At 46.2% G+C, this 17,147-nt stretch overlaps 1 protein-coding gene across 1 annotated transcript in view; it reads left to right on the forward strand.

Annotated features, from left to right (window-relative positions):
• Positions 1–17,147, forward strand: part of FAM20C (FAM20C golgi associated secretory pathway kinase) — a 100,354-nt gene that overhangs the window by 71,751 nt on the left and 11,456 nt on the right. Inside the window, exons 4-6 of the mRNA XM_081889193.1 lie at positions 9,637–9,729; positions 11,735–11,850; positions 16,701–16,881. Of these exons, the coding sequence (XP_081745319.1) occupies positions 9,637–9,729; positions 11,735–11,850; positions 16,701–16,881 (390 nt within the window). The remainder of the gene's footprint in view (positions 1–9,636; positions 9,730–11,734; positions 11,851–16,700; positions 16,882–17,147) is intronic.

Raw genomic sequence — 17,147 nt, forward strand, 5'->3', positions numbered from 1 at the left:
AATGCTTGAACACAGATGGGAAACCTGTGGCGTTCCAGATATTCATGGACTATAACTCCAATTGGCTGTTCTGTCAGTGGCTGGTGGGAGTCGAGTCCAGCAACATGCGGAGGGACACAGGCTCTCTACCTGTGCTTCAGTAGATGATGTTGAAGATTATATAATATTGGTTTTGCCTTCTTCCTTTTCTAAAAGTGTTCTGTATCACATGCACACTTACCTGCGAGTAAGCCCAGTTGAACTCAGTGGGGAAGTTTAAGCCTAGGATTGCACTGTCAATCTGCCTGTGCTAAAAAACAACAACCCACCCACCCCCCAAAAAACCCAACAGCCACCAAATTTCAAACATGAATCATAGAATTGTAGAGTTGGAAGGGACCCTGAGGATCATCTAGTCCAACCCACTGCAATGCAGGAATATGCAGCTGTCCCTTACGAGGATCGAACCTGCAACCATGGCGTTATCAGCACCATGCTCTAACCAGCTGAGCTATTCAGGTGTTGTGAAAAATAAACTACAGGACAGTTTTCCTCCTGTAGTGTGTGTGTGTGTGTGTGTAAACTGCTTTGTGAGTCGTTTTTGAAAGAGAGAGAGAGAGAGAGAGAGAGAGAGAGAGAGAGGAAGGAAGGAAGGAAGGAAGGAAGGAAGGAAGGAAGGAAGGAAGGAAGGAAGGAAGGAAGGAAGGAAGGAAGGGAAAAATAGTTTTGGTGAATACATATTGAATGCTGATATAGAAGCATTGCAAGTATATCAGTTGGGAGCATGCATACCTGAACCAGCCCCTATGGCAATGCTAAAAAGAGCATTGCATTTGATGTGGTGCATGAGCACATGAATTCTTGGGTCTGTGGTTGGGAGGCTTGCGTGAAATTCCTCCCTGGATTTTTGAGTTCCCAGTTTTGTTGCTCTGTTGCTTTGTGTTTTGTAGATGCTAATTCCTTCTCTGGTGATTTGTTAATGATTCAATTAATTATTCAATATGATTTATGCTGTAGTTGTGATGTTTTATTGCGTTCAATCACACTGTTGTTAGCTATTGTCTGGAAGCCACTTTGTGTTTCATTCGACTGAAAAGCAGCATAGAAATGAATCAAATCAGCTGCCTGCCATTCTTGCCACCCTCTTCCCCTCCCTATGGTGCCATCATGCAGGCAAAGGGGGCTGAGTGGGGCAGGGACCCATGAGGGGCAGTGGTCCAAGTACATACACCCCACTCCGCTTTCCTGGACATAAGCAGTACAGCAGTACTTCTGGTTGCGGACACGATCTATTCCGGGGTGCCCTTTGTACCCTGAAAAGTACATAACCAGAGCAGCGCTTCTGCACATGTGCGAAGTGCGATAGAGTACTTCTGTGCATGCACGAACTGTGCAGAACACTTCTGCGCATGTGTGAAGCATGCAGAACACTTCTGTGCATGTGCGAAGCGCACACGGCAAAACCCAGAAGTAAACACTTCCGGGTTTGCCGTGCTCTTAACCCGAAAAAACAGGTTCGCAACATGAAGTGTTCACAAGAAGAGGTATGACTGTATTCTTTGCACTTCCTCAGACTTCAGAAACACTTTTCATTCCCACAGTTTCTGTTTATTTCAGTGGGCATTACAGCCAGAACTTTAGAGTCTGTTGGATTATATCCATTGTTATACAGACAGCAGGCTGTCCCTTGTGTGTTCATACTGAAATACCGGTAATAATATCAGGACAGTTGTAACACGATCCACCTTTCAATGCCATTGGCTCCAGCAGACGTTTTGGGATGGCAGTTCACGCAGCGATTCCCGGACTGTCTGCGGGCTGGATCCAGAAGGCAATTGGGCCTGTTCTGGCCTGTGGGCCTTAGTTTGACGACCCATGCTCTAAGTCAGATGTTCTCAACCTGTGGGTCCCAAGATGTTGTTGGACTACAACTCCCATCATCCCTAGCTAGCAAGCTCAGGGATGATGGGAGTTGTAGTCCAACAACATTTGGGGACCCACAGTTGAGAACCGCTTGTCTAAGTCATCTGCTTGGACCCTGTGAGATCAGGATGCTGGACTAGATGGGCCATTGGCCGGACCCAGGAGGCCCTTCTTATGTTCTTATCACCAAATGTGCCAGTTAGTTTGTTTTGACCCACTTTTGTTGCACTTTGAGTGCAAGAGTTCCCCTCCAGATAGCAATAATTCAGTGAGGTAGGTGGAACATCACAATGCTAATGAAGTAGGATGGCCTGGGGACCACCCAGTATAGATCCTCCACTTTCACTGTTGTGGTGCTAAGGACAGTTTGCAGAATACACCTACGGGGGGGGGTGTTAGGAGGTCCCCCAAATTACTGCAGTGTTGATTTTCTTGTTGCTACTTTGATTTAATTGCTTCTGCGGCTTATGACATTTCCCTTTTGAGCATCACTTTATTTCGGTGTAGATAAAAGCTTTTTTATCCTCTTCTTTTTTTAAAAAAAAGGGGAAAGGGAAAAAGAAGTCTTCATCTGTCAATAAATTTTCCACCAAACTGATTCCCATATTGGAATACAGAAGCTCATTTGGATGACGCTGGTGTCAGCAGAATTTCAATTTTATATTGGGAGAGAGAAAGCAATGTACATCGGAAATGGTTGACTTGGGAATTATATATAGTCAGGCTGTCAGCCGATTAAAGATTATTTAGTTGATTCATCAACCGGCTTTCAATTAAATCAGTGCAGTTTAAATAAATTGCTGCATGACCAAAGCAGCAGTGTAGGTGCCTTTTTGAGAATATTGAAGGCAAATGAACTCTCCTTTTAAAAAAATTAGAGAGAGGCTTTGGTTCCCCTTACAGAGCCACAGTTCCCAGAATTCCCTGGGAAGAAACAGCTATTCTATTCTGCAAGTTGTGGCTGTATCAGGGGAAAGGGGTCTCCTAGCCACCCTGAACAAGCTACATTTCCCAGGATTCTTTGGGGGAAAGCCAAGACAACATAAAGTGAGGCTGCTTTAAATGTATAGTACAGACTTCTGGCTTTGTTCTGTGGGCCCTTCATCATGAATAGAACATCCATTTAGTGCATGGTTGAGCATTGAGCTGTATTGAACAATGCATGTGCAATGGATCTTTTGTTTCCCTGCAGTCCTCCAATACCCTTTCCCCCAAAAAAAGGTTTTCCACAAGTTGGGAAGGAGGGCAATCAAGCATTGTAGGCTTTGTCTTCTGGGGCTGCAGTGGAAAGTTGTCCTGTTTCAGTTGGGAGACTCCTCATCAGAGGTGGACAGAAGGTCCCAGCTTACACCAAGCCGTAGATCAAGCTCCATATGGGGGTGAGGAGTTGGGATCCTTTGACAAGGCTGAGGAGGGGCCATCTGCACCCAGGGCGAGTTCGGCCTCTGACATCGAGGAGGAATGTGTCCCAAGTTTGAGGGAAAGCCTTAAACTCCAGCTGGAAACCCAGCCAATCCAGAGAAGAACCCAACTACAGGCAAGGACTCCTCATTAGGGCTGGGTGATATATTAATATATCATCCAAAACTAGTTTGAAATCTGTACAGTGGTACCTCAGGTTAAGTACTTAATTCATTCTGGAGGTCCGTTCTTAACCTGAAACTGTTCTTAACCTGAAGCACCACTTTAGCTAATGTGGCCTCCTGCCGCTGCCGTGCCGCCAGAGCCTGATTTCTGTTCTTATCCTGAAGCAAAGTTCTTAACCTGAAGCACTATTTCTGAGTTAGCGGAGTCTGTAACCTGAAGCGTATGTAACCCGAAGTACCACTGTATTGCGATATCGGTTTCATAATTTTTGATTTGGCAATATACAGTGGTACCTCAGGTTACATACGCTTCAGGTTACATACGCTTCAGGTTACAGACATCGTGATATATCAGTAGGTTGCTAGGTTGGCAGGAGCTGGGACAGAGCAATTAGAGCTCACTCTTTTGTGGGGATTCAAACTGCTGCCCTTCCAATGGGCAAGCCCAACCCAAGAGGCTCAGTAGTTTAGACCAGTGTTTCCCAACCTTGTGCCTCCAGCTGTTTTTTAACTACAACTCCCATCATCCCTGACTAGCAAGACCAGTGGCAAGGGATGATGGGAATTGTAGTCCAAAAACAGCTGGAGGCACAAGGTTGGGAAACACTGGTTTAGACCACATCGCCACCCACATCCATCCATGTATTAACTTAAAATAATTTTCTCTAATGCAGGTTGAGGTTAATTTTTGGAGGTGGTTGCCCATAGGTTGTTCCAATCTAAAGGTCTCCAATCTTAGGTCAGTGGAGCAAAAGTCTCCTTTGCCCAATATCTGGATTCTCGATTCTCCCTGCAGCCCCATCAACACAGTCCGCTGTGGCTGGTCTGCTTCATCGCCTGCACCAACCCTCTTGATGGCAGGAGGAGGGAAGTGGAAAGCTCCATTGTGTGAACTTGACTTCGACACCTTGTCCATGTCAAATCTAACCCATTGACTTGGCCTCCCTTCCTTATTACATTTGTCGGTGACATCCTGTTCTTAGAAATGGCTGGTGTGTAACCAGATATGCCACTGCCGGTGCCAAAGAATTCAAGCACCCAGATTCCAGCAGTGCTAGAGAAAGGCGTTGGGTCATTTTGGCACCGTGTACCCATTGATGCATTAGCACAGCAAGTACCATTCATTTTCCCAAGGACGCACTAAGCCCCCGAAATGCATGCCAAGTGGTGTTAGTAAAGAATCTTGCAAGTGATTCTAATCTATGTGCAAAATTTATTAAGCGTGGTGCAAGGGACAATGGCGCGACAGCCTCAGAGGCATTCCTTTTGTCTACAGGCTGCCTCTTTCATTTAGGATAAATCAGGTTTACACTACCTTGGGGCAATCTCCATTCAGTCTCTGCACAGTCAGAGTCAACATAAGGGAATGCAGGGAAATAGCTTGGAAGAAGTTGGCAGCCTTCCTTTCAGGTGCTAAGAAATGGTTGTTGTTGTTGTTGTTGTTACAGCTCGTTTGTTGCTTGTTACACAAACAAAATGTGCCCAAGCAATGTAAAACATGTTTAAGAGCACAAGCATAGGTAAAAAATACATTTAAAGAAAGAAAACACATGAAATTGCTTTGGCGTCACAACTACTAGCAAACAATAAAATTGCAATCCAACAAAGGGCAGGCAGAAAGTGAGTTTTTCATCTGGCATGGAAAAGGTGTCAGTGGAAGCTCCAGGCAGGCTTCACTGGGGAGGGCATTCCACAAATGGGGAGCCACAGCTGAAAAGGCCCTGTCTCCTGTCATCCTCCTCTGAGCCTCCCTCACAGGAGGGATTCTGTTTCATATGCAAAAGCAGGACCAACTCTAGAAAATGTAAGAGAGCAATACGTATGGGCGGAATTGTAGAATGTATATATAATTCTGTTTTCTATTATATACATGGTCAAGGATGGTGAAAGGTCACAAGTTAGCTGGGGCTATCTTAGAGCATTAACTTCCATGTGACTCCTTTGAATTTATGTACCGTATTTTTCGCCCCATAGGACGCACTTTTCCCCCTCCAAAAATGAAGGGGAAATGTGTGTGCGTCCTATGGGGCGAATGCAGGCTTTTGCTGAAGCCTGGAGAACGAGAGGCGTCAGTGTGCACCGACCCCTCTCGCTCTCCAGGCTTCAGGAAGCTATCCGCAAGCCTTACCAGCCGGCGGGAATTCCCGCGGGCTCACAAGGCTTGCGGGCAGCAGCCAGCAGCCCTGGCGAGTGTCTGCAAGCCTTGTACGCCCGGCGGGAGGCCCGGGGCGGCAGCCTGCAGCCCGAAGCACGCGGAGCCCTCCTGAAGGTTGCCCCGTGCTTCGGGCAGGTGTGCGCAAGGCGTGGGGCGGCAGCCGCGGCTGGGGGGAGAATAATTTTTTTTATTCATTCCCCCCTGAAAAAAACAAGGTGCGTCCTATGGGCCGGTGCGCCCTATAGGACGAAAAATACGGTATATTGTATTCTTAAATATTCTTAAATATTGTATTCTTATATATTGTATTCTTAAATATATTGTATTCTTAAATACAATATACCTTAAAATGCAAAATAAGACGCAGGTGGCAGTGGGTGGCGGGGTTGTCAAGATTAGTAATAGCCATCTATATTGTTGCTTGGAGCTGTGGGGAGTTAATAGAAAAGTAACATTTCCAAGAGTATATTATTCCAGCAGTGCTGTAATGACCACTCCCTATGTCCGAGAGGCAGCAGCAATGAACAATTAATGTTCTCGGTAGATAGCTCTGCTCTCATGATAGAAGAGTTTGGATTTGATATCCCGCTTTATCACTACCCGAAGGAGTCTCAAAGCGGCTAACATTCTCCTTTCCCTTCCTCCCCCACAACAAACACTCGGTGAGGTGAGTGGGGCTGAGAGACTTCAGAGAAGTGTGACTAGCCCAAGGTCACCCAGCAGCTGCATGTGGAGGAGCGGAGACACGAACCCGGTTCCCCAGATTACAAATCTACCGCTCTTAACCACTACACCACACTGGCTCTTTGTTGGGTGTACTTGGACACGGGTGGCGATGTGGTCTAAACCACTGAGTCTCTTGGGTTTGCCAATCAGAAGGTCAGCAGTTTGAATCTCTGCGATGGGGTAAACTCCCATTGCTTTGTCCCAGCTCTTGCCAACCTAGCAGTTTGAAAGCACGCCACTGCAAGTAGATAAATAGGTACCACTGTAGCGGGAAGGTGAATGGCATTTCTGTGTGCTCTGGTTTCCATCACAGAGCTCTGTTGCGCCAGAAACAGTTTAGTCATGCTGGCCACATGACCTGAAAAGCTGTCTGTGGACAAACGCCAGCACCCTCTGCCTAAAAGTGAGGTGAGAGCCACAACCCCATAGTCGCCTTTGACTGGACTTAATGGTCCTTTACCTTTACCTACATTTGGAGATATCACCAGAGGCCCTATGGAACCCCTTGAGATCCTTCCCAGCACCTTCTCCCTGCTGGGCTTTTGCTCTACTAGAACTCTGCATCTCTCCCCAGTTCTTCCTTGTCTGGCCCCACTCCAGAAAGGAGAAATGTCCTGCTTGTCTAGCTGCAAACTTGTCTCTCCATCAGCAAGCCCCACAGCTGCCCTAGGTGGCTCCTGGTGGCCTGATGCAGTCTGTATGCAAGTGGAGCCCACAACAGCCCCTCCTGTTGGTTTTGGCCCACGGACCCAAAAAAGTTAGCTACTGTTGACTTGGCCTTTTCTCCAGCCACATTGGCAATACTTCAGCTTCGTAGAGACTCCATATGGAAGGGGCCTGAACATGACATAGAGCATCTTCTCCTGGGCACCCCCAGGCAGTGGGGCGGTGCTTCAGGGCAGTGGCGTAGCGTGGGGGGTGCAGGGGGGCCCGGCCGCACCGGGCGCAACATCTGGGGGTTAGGGGGCGCAAATCCACGGGTTAGGGGGCGCAAATTACTTGCCTTGCCCCGGGTGCTGACAACCCACGTTACGCCACTGCTTCAGGGCACACTAATTCTAGGAGTGGGATGAGCCTGCACCGAGCCACACACCCCTGTTCGAATGCACATAAGGTTTTGATTTTAAGCAAATCATAATAATAATAGTCATTCTGGATCGATCCTGACCCCAAATACACCCGAGATGAAGGAACTACAGGTTCTTACAATGCATCCTTCTCTTGAGCTTGTTAATATGCAGGAGAGCACGGCACATGCCAAGTGACTATAAATGCGGAGATGGAGAGAACATTGGTGGAGCTCCGATGTAAAACGGAACTGTCATGTTTTACAGCGGAAGCAGTGCAGCAGCCCAAGTTGAAAGAGAAGCACAATGACTTTCGGAAATGTTATAATTGGGATTCACAAGGGTCTAATAAAGCAACCATCTTTTCTGCTGCTCTCCTAAGATGTTGTTGGACATCTAAGTGTTTGTGTGTTGAGAAGGGACGGTTTGTGGGGGGGACTTTCCCATATACATGCGTCGCTTGGAACCTGGAATTTTCTCGTAATTAGGGCTTGTTTGCACAGTTGTAGATGTGAGAATGTTGTACAATGCAGTTACATGGTGCATATGACATAACTTAAGTTGCAGCTCCATCAGCAGTATGAGGGTGGTAATATTAGACTACCTTGCATGGCTAATGTAAGATTACTGAAATAATGTGTTCAAAGCCATTCTGAATTAGGAATGAATGGGACCGTCTACTTCCAGCCCCATTTTCCATGTGTTGATTCTTAAGTCTATTCCACATTTTTCCCCACTTTGAGCAGGGACCCTGTTTCATGTGTTTGAGTCTTCTAGGTTATCTTTCATTTTTGATGTTTTAATTTTTATTCTTTTGACTGAGATTAACTGGTTTTTATTTAATGCTTTTAAATAAATAAAAAAATAATTTGCAGCATTTTAATATAAATTGCACAGAAATTCAGATTTAAGTAGTATCTCATCTTAAAATACACAGCAATTCCATTTTAGCTTAGTATATGCATTTCTATATGTATTTTAGCCCAAGATCCATATTTCGTAGCAGCTTTTGAGCTGAGAATTTTATAGGAAGCCTGCAACTTATGTGCATTAACTTGTGTGCATTCAAATTTTTGTTTGTGGCAAAAAATATACATCGAAAACCGGAAGTGATTGTTTTTGGTTTTCGAACGTTCTTTTGGAAGCCAAACTTCCGATGGGGCTTCTGCAGCTTCCGATTGGCTGCAGGAGCTTCCTGCAGCCAATCAGAAGCCGCGCTTTGGTTTCTGAATGTTTCGGAAGTTGAACGGACTTCTAGAAGGGATTCCATTCGACTTCTGAGGTACAACTGTATATGCAATTTTGGCTCTAGGCACGATCCCCAGAATGTAACCCTTGGGTAAGTTGTGAGCTTACTGTATTGCAGATTTTGAGGAAATGCAAATGTTGAAGGCAAAATGTTTGCCATCCCTCAGATTAGGCCCCATCTGCACTCTACATTTAAAGCAGTACCTTGCCACTTTAAACAGTCATGGCTTCTCGCAAAGAATCCTGGGAGCTGTAGTTTCTAAAGGGTGCCGAGAACCCTATTAGGAGACCCCTATTCCCTTCACAGAGCTACAATTCCCAGAGTTCCATAGAAAGAGAGATTGGTTGTTAAATCACTCCAAGAACAGTAGCTCTGTGAGAGGGATAGGGGTCTCCTAATAGGGTTCTCAGCACCTTTTAGAAACTACAGCTCCCAGGATTCTTTGGGAGAAGCCATGGCCATAGTGCTTTCAATGTAAAGACCAGATGGGTCTTTAACCTGGGAGCCTGGATAAGGTAAGTTTGCACCAGCAGTCACAGGAATCATATACTGTTATGTACTGAAGTTCTCACCCTGGGCCAGCAGGGGGATACTGTAGATAGTTTTCACTCAGCTCCACATATGCAAATAAGGAATTGAAAGTGACGTTCAGTGATTGGATAGTTACAGAAAGTTGTTACTGTTGCTTTGTAGGTAAGCTCTATATAAGCAGGTTGGCTGAACCCTTCAGCTCAGTTCTGTTGTGGGCCTGTGAATAAACAAGAGCTGTTGAAGAATCGCTGTGTCATCTGATATGTTCACCCACAACTTAACATGTACCTCAAGCATCCCTGCTTAAAAAGCTCCAAGGGCTTCTCATCAGGGGAACCCACCACAGAGACTTACTAACCCTTTTTTTTTTTTTTTGCTTAGCCTCAAGTGTGCAATCTTCTCCTGTCTTTCTTTTTACAGGCAAACAAGGGAGCAAGAAACTCCCCCAGATTTTTTCTATTTCTCAGACTATGAGCGGCACAATGCAGAAATTGCAGCATTTCACCTGGACAGGTAAGGAGCACGGAGCAATAAAAACAAAAAAAATGACTGGGAATCACCTACTGAGTTTTAGGTTTGTATGTTGCATGGATATTTTTTAAAAAAACAAACAAACCTTTGTGAAGTCTAACTCGGTGAACTGTGTTCCTGCTCAGTCCACTGTCTGAGGTGTTAACAGCTATTGCAGGGATAGGCAACTCCAGCCCTCCAGATGTCTGGGACTACAATTCCCATCATCCCTGACCACTGGTCCTGTTAGCTAGGGATGATGGGAATTATAGTCCCAAACATCTGGAGGGCCAGAGTTTGCCTATGCCTGAGCTGTTGGGTAACTTCAAGCCCCCGTCTGCTCTCTTTCCTTTTCTTTGAGAGCCAGTGTGGTGTAGTGGTTAGAGTGCTGGATTAGGACTTGGGTGACAAGGGTTCGAATCCCCACTGGGCCATGAAGCTCGTTGGGGGGGCAGTGTCATATTTACATATAAGCTAAACAAGCTATAGCTTAGTGCCCCACTCTCTTGGGGGCCCCCAAGAAAATTAAAGGAAAAAAACCTGGATGCACACTTCCAAAATCTAAGATAAAACACAAATAAAATAAAACCTACATACAGCAACAGTGTTTTGTGTTGTGTAGGCTCCTGTTTGTTATGTGCAAATTGCTTTAGATACCTATTAGGTCCATAAATTACCATGTAGCATATATTCAACACGAAAAACAGCGACAATTTGTTGTTGACAAAAGGACAGCGGGACATATAAAGGGCCCCATTACCTTCAGTAGCTTAGGGCCTCATCAAACCTAAATCCTGCCCTGGGAGGGGGGCAGTCAGTGCCTCTCAGCTTAACCTCCCTCACAGGGTTGCTGTGGGGATTACCTGAGGAGGGGAGGAACCATGTACACTACCTTGAGCTCCATGGAGAAAAGGAGTGGGGTATAAATTAAATAAATAAATAAGACGGGCCAGGCAGGCTTTCAAACAGATGACACATTCAGACAGAGTACTGTCCATTGTAATGTAGGGCACCCAATTGCCCTCTTGCTGAGGTCTATAAACAGCACAAGCAAAAAGGCTGCCTTTGAATTCAGTAGTATGTACAATGCTTGAGGGCAGTGAATTTAGTTCGCACATTCATGCAAACCTATTTTACATTTCCTAAGCAATCCGCGAACCAGACCATAGCAATCCTTCAAAACACTTCTCTGAATGTTGGTGTTCTGTGCTCCAAACAAGCAAAAAAATGTGTTTAAAAAGCACATATATTGGGGGGGGGGAATGTGCCCAAAAGTGTGTGTATTTGGGATAGTGATACAGTGGTACCTTGGTTCTCAAACTTAATCCATTCCAGAAGTCCGTTCCAAAACCAAAGCGTTTCGAAACCAAGGCGCTCTTTCCCATAGAAAGTAATGCAAAATGGATTAATCCGTTCCAGACTTTTAAAAACAACCCCTAAAACAGCAATTTAACATGAATTTTACTATCTAACGAGACCATTGATCCATAAAATGAAAGCAAGAAACAATGTACTGCAGTCACACAATCAATCGATCAATCAGTAGCTGAACTGGGTTCCACATAGTCACAAAAACAAAAACGCAAAATAAATAGCGAAAACAGACTGACCTCAGCTTAACACTCAGAACGGAAGTGTGGCACTCAAAACGGAAGCGTGACTCTCAAAATGGAGTATATTTGGCTTCTGGAAAAAGTTCACAAACCAGAACGCTTACTTCCGGGTTTGCTGTGTTTGGGTTCCAAGTTGTTCGAGTACCAAGGCATTTGAGAACCAAGGTACCACTGTATACCAAAAATGCACTACGTATGGGGAAATGGCTTGCAAAAGTGCATCTATTAAAAGAACTGCCTGCCCAAACACCTAGAACTTTTTATGCAGACTGGTACAGAAGTGGGTCAAACAGATTTCAAGACAGGAAAAATGAGAAATTGAAATGTCCAGGATTGTCATTTCAATGCCATACTCTCTCTCTGTTTTTCCTCCTCCTCCCCCCCCCCCCACTCAGAATCCTGGATTTCCGGCGTGTCCCACCAGTCGCAGGCAGATTAGTTAACATGACCAGAGAAATAAGGGACGTTACGCGTGACAAGAAACTATGGAGGACGTTTTTCATCTCACCAGGTATGTACTTCCGTTCTGAAATGTAATTCACTTTCTTATTAAAAAATCTTTATGACAATATATTCCAGAGGGCTTTGCAGCAATACAGCAAGAAAAATTACAAACTGGATAAGGCAATCAACCATCTAGCAGCACAGATAAAAACTACAATATTTAAAATAAGCTTTTTTGCCTGATGTGGAAAATAAAGCAAGGTTGGCTCCAATCAAGCCTCTCAAGGGAGGGCATATTTTTCTTACTGCCATAAAAACAGGTCTTATTTTAACATGGCGCAGGTCAGGTTGATGGTTCCCACCAAGTCCTGCATCTTTTAGAAGAGGGAAACCGAATCTTCGGCCTTCCAGATATAGTGGACTACAACGCAAATACATCTTTCTGCCCAGAGTTGGTTAATCTCCCCTAAGGTCTCCTTATATTTAAAGCACATGGCTTAACCCAAAGAATCCTGGGAACCACCATTTGTTAAGGGTGCCAAGCTTTGCGGGAGGTAAACTACAGTTCCCAAGATTCTTTGCGGGAAAGCCATGATTTGTAAATGTATGGTGTTGATGTTATATTCAAACTATGGCGCCTCATTACCCCAGGAAGCAGTGATGGACATCAACTTGGATGGCTTTAAAAGAGAATTGGATAAATTCATGGAGGAGAAGACCATCCCTGGCTACTGGCCGTGATGGCTATGATCTGCCTCTACAGTTGGAGGCATCAATGATTCCGAATACCAGTTCCTGAAACCACAGGAGGGAAGAGGGCTCTTGTGTTCATATTCTGCTCGCTGGTTTCCCACGGGCATCTGGTTGGCCACTGTGGGAACAGGATGCTAGACTAGGTGGGCTGTGATGGCCTGAGACTCAGGCTCGGACTCAGAGCCAGAGGAGTCTCAGTCTGCACCAGATCCTTTGCCTTAGGCGGCATCTGAACCTAGTGTGGGACTTGATTCTGAAGAGCCCCAGTCTGCGCAGGTTCCCCTGCAACAAGCTCCAGCTGGGCCGAGTCAGGGGCCTGAGCCTGCCCTGGCTCCTCATTGCCTTCAACTGGGCAATCACTTACAGCTGCTCCACTACCAGTTGGGTCAGGAGAGGCTGAGGCGGTCTCTGGGTCTAGTAACCCACCGACGTCTCCTGAGCTGCAGAGACTGAGGTCTGAGAGAAGGAGAGACCTGAGTACTCGCAGGAGGAGTGCTTGCCTTCGGGTGAGACAGGGTGGTGAGTCACCAGGGGATCAAGACCAGCCATTACCCCAACAGAGATAAAAGGCTGCTGGACTCTGCCCCAACATTGCTGTTTGCCAGAACCTGCCTGTGATCCTGTGCCTGACCTTGCTTGGTTTCCTGCCTCGTGTCCTGCCTTGGTCCTGTCGTACGGACTCCTCGCAGAACCCTTGGATTCGGGACCAGACCTGGACCATGTTACTTGGGTTACCCCCAGGCCCAGCACATGGGCCCTTGGCCTGATCCTGCAGACGCTTCTTATGTTTCATGCAGGATGGTGTTTATGGCTCTCCGTTTCCTGCAGGGTCCAAACCTTTTGTGCCCATCCTGTTCCCTGAATCACTGCCTTTTGATGCCAGCGTTCCATACACTGCTTATACTGATGAGGCTTAGTGAACTTCAACATTCATAGAGAAAGACCCCTGGTGACATTTTGTTAATAACAGCTGACTGGCAAAGAAATGGGCGAGGGGAGCTAGATCACCTCCACGTAAATATTTCAAGCGGTTTGCAGATATTTAAAATTGTTAACTGGACTCCTCTCGCTAACAAAAATAGACAGAGTCTGCACCATTCTATGAACGTCTAGAATTATATAAGGATCGTAAGGAGACGGTTATCTTAGCTGGCAGCCTGAACAGTGAGTTCCTGGGCTTCTGTTGTTTTAAGTTCCCAAGTTGCCTCTGCAGTTTTACTTCTGGAAATTACTCAGGTTGTTCCTTAGGCTTCAGTATATAACCAGGGTTGTTATGATAACGACAGCTCTTTTGCAACCTTTGCTGAAGCCTGGTGGTAAGGATAAGGAAGAAATTTGATCGAGTTGCATTTAAAGGCAAACCTATTGAATTCCAAAACAATGCATGAACTGGAGCACCCAGCAGGATGAAAACCCACCTATTCCAGCTGATTGACAGGTGGACTCCGTTTGTGGAAGATGACCTCATGCATCAAACTGGATCCCCTGACAAGCTAGAAGTTCCCTTATGGGCCTGAGGCTGCCCCACAGGCAAGCGGTTCCTCATTCTCATCTCTTAAACGCACACAAACACACGCATAGCTGTTTTGGAGTTTCTACAGGGTGTTTGGGGCTGAAAAATGGCCATCGCACTTTTGTTCAAGAATTACTCTCCATCGAAGGCACCAGCCTTTGTTCGAAGAAACCTGCCTGAAAGTGGCAGGAAGGGGGGAAGGCGGGAAGTCGATAACACAATGCTACGTTTGGAGAGAAAAAAGAGGACTGGAGCACTTTAGACTAAATGTGAGGAATGGAAATAGGTCAGTAATTATTTAAATGCACTGATACATCCTTTTGCAGTTGGGCTGACTGCTATAACTCCAGGCCTTGGACGAATGAGTGGTAATTTAGCAGCAAAAAGAGACATATTAACAATGTCTGCCATAGTTTCCAGAGTAATTGAAGCGGCAGTTTACCGAAATCAATGTTACATAGTTAGTAAGTGCTGGGGCTTTTGTTCATGTTAACCAATCACAGGGGATTATGGATTTCCACCCCAGTATCCCCCCTCCCTCCGAGTAAGCAAACAATAGCATATCTGCTCCTGTTACCCAGGAGAGATAGATTAAGATCTCTCTGTGTTTCCTTTGAATGTGTGTTAGATGAGTATCGCTCTCCAGGATTTTGAACGTGCAGAAGAATAAATGACTAACTGTGCAAACCATATTTCTAACCCTACCAAGACACAGAGGACTCTCTCCACAGATTACACAGCAGGAGGCCCAAGGTTTTCTCCCAGCTACCCAACGGGGCACCACAGCCTGTGGCAAGCCTAAAATATGACTGCCTGAGGCAAAATATAAGATGACGCCTCCCTCTCCATTCTGCAAGATAAAGTGGATAGAGAAAAGCTTTTTTCCCTTCCCCTCCCATTAAGAGTAGAACAGAAGGGCATGCAATGAAGCTGAATGTTGGAAGAATCGGGACAGACAAATGAAAGTTGGAACTCCCTGCCACCGGAGGCAATGATGGTCACCAACATGGATGGCTTTAAAAGAGGAGGAGACAAATTCCAGGAGGAGAGGGCTATCGCTGGCTACTGTCAGGGACTGGCTAGATGCAGAGGACTGGTGGGAGGCTACAGTTGGGGAACCCCCAAGGGAACCCCCAGGCGAAGAAGGCTCAGAGTCTGGGGATTGGTGGTGGGATGACAACAAGTGGGCAGACGGAGAAGAGGGAGCAGACTAGGAAGAGGAGGTGTTGGGAGCTGAAGAGGCAACGGGGTTTAGTGAGCAGTGAGAGGCTGTGGCAGAGAGCAGTCCAGACTCAGAGATAGGAGAGGGGGTGGGAGACACAGAGATGAGGCAGGCTGCTGAAGAAGCCAGGAAGTCTTTCCCCTCCTGCTGCAGCCAGCTCATCCAGTCTCCCAGAACCCGCAGAGAAATGAAGATAGCAGAGCAGAAAATGCAGTCTCCCAGTTGCTTGGGGAAAACCCTGCAGAAGAGGGGACTTAGGGAAAGCGGGGACCTTCAGTCCTCACAACTGCCTCATTGTGCAAGGCCTACTGGAAAGAGTTGCTGGGATCACTAGGCCTGCGCTGTTTGGGTTTCTTTGAAGAAAGAGTTAAATTGACAGGCATCGTGTTTTTTATCGCTGACCAAGACCTGACTCCAACTCTTGAAGGCTCCTCTCATCTTGGAACTTCCACCATCAACAACCCTTCCTCCTGGTTGCATTAGGACAGTATTCTTCAGCCTTTGTTCTCCAGACATTGCAAGACCAAACTCCAATTATCCCATAACTTTGGCTAAGCTGGCTGAGGGTGATGGGAGTTGTAGCCCCAAAGGCCAAAAGGTTGAAGAACACTCCTCCATTTTTGGGGGGGGGCAACTGCTTTTTGGCTTTTAACCTCCCAGAATTGCTTCTTGCAGTGAGCCTTGCACCTGGGCATTATGTAGCTTCGTTCTGTAGCTGTTTGAAAAAGTCAGTGTGAGACTTTGTTCATGTTTCTCCTTTGGTTCCCCACCTCACCCCTCTTTTGTATCTGTCTCAAAGCCGTGATGATAAACAGGAAACGGCCGAAATGCTTTGGCAGAAAAGGCAATGCATAAATGTAGCAAAATAAATAAATATATATAATTCCCTCTCATGGCAAACTCAGTCGGTGAGTGCTGATTAGGATTTGTAGCCAAAATGGGGCCACTGAAAAACATGAGGCATGCTCAGGGAGATGTTGAGGCTGGTAGAAGTATTTTTTAAAATATATATATATAGTGAGATAAAAGAAGGAAAACCTAGCTCACTGAGGACTGAGCAAGCTGAACATGAGTACTGGGGTGTTGATTGTCAGTTTGGAAAATAAAAACAAGGAAATGGGAGGTGGGTGGAATGGTATAGCCTGGAAAAGGAGCTTGGCTGGCCAGCTAGCAGGAACCCTGAAGCTGAACGTTCCTCCTAGGAGCTGAAGATATTTGCTCAGTAGCCATAAAAACAGGAAAGCAGGTGGTGAACGGAATGGAGTATTCTGGAAAAGGGCACGTCTGCCTGGCTAGGAGCTGAGGATACACTGCAACATTTTGTAGCAGGTCCCACTTGTATCGGCTAGTCATTCTGATGTGCTCTTTTAACATCAAAGACATGGAAGATGCTCCCTCACCACCTCTCTCTTTCTCTCTCTCTCCTCAGCCAACAACATCTGTTTCTACGGTGAGTGCTCTTACTACTGCTCCACGGAGCATGCTCTTTGCGGGAAACCAGACCAGATTGAAGGCTCCCTCGCTGCCTTTCTGCCAGACCTGTCTTTGGCCAAAAGGAAAACCTGGAGGAATCCGTGGAGACGCTCCTACCACAAGCGCAAGAAAGCCGAGTGAGTCCTCCTCCCGTTTAGGCAAAAGGCTTCCCGGCACCCCGGCGGCTATTTTTGCTGGGCCACTTATGAGCAGCAGGCAATTAGTTTTCCGTGGTTTCGTAGCCAGACTTTGATTCAAAACCTGCTGAGAATGACTGGCACATTTCCATCGGCTTCAGTTGGCTCTCTTGAGGAGAGCAAAACCATAAACCGTTCCAACCCATGTTCCCCCATCTGGACACCACTTTTATTTAATTCAATTAAGTGATCTTCTTTTCCCCCCT

Source organism: Podarcis melisellensis (assembly GCF_964234715.1).
Source record: "Podarcis melisellensis genome assembly, chromosome: 14".
NCBI classification, from domain to species: domain Eukaryota; kingdom Metazoa; phylum Chordata; class Lepidosauria; order Squamata; family Lacertidae; genus Podarcis; species Podarcis melisellensis.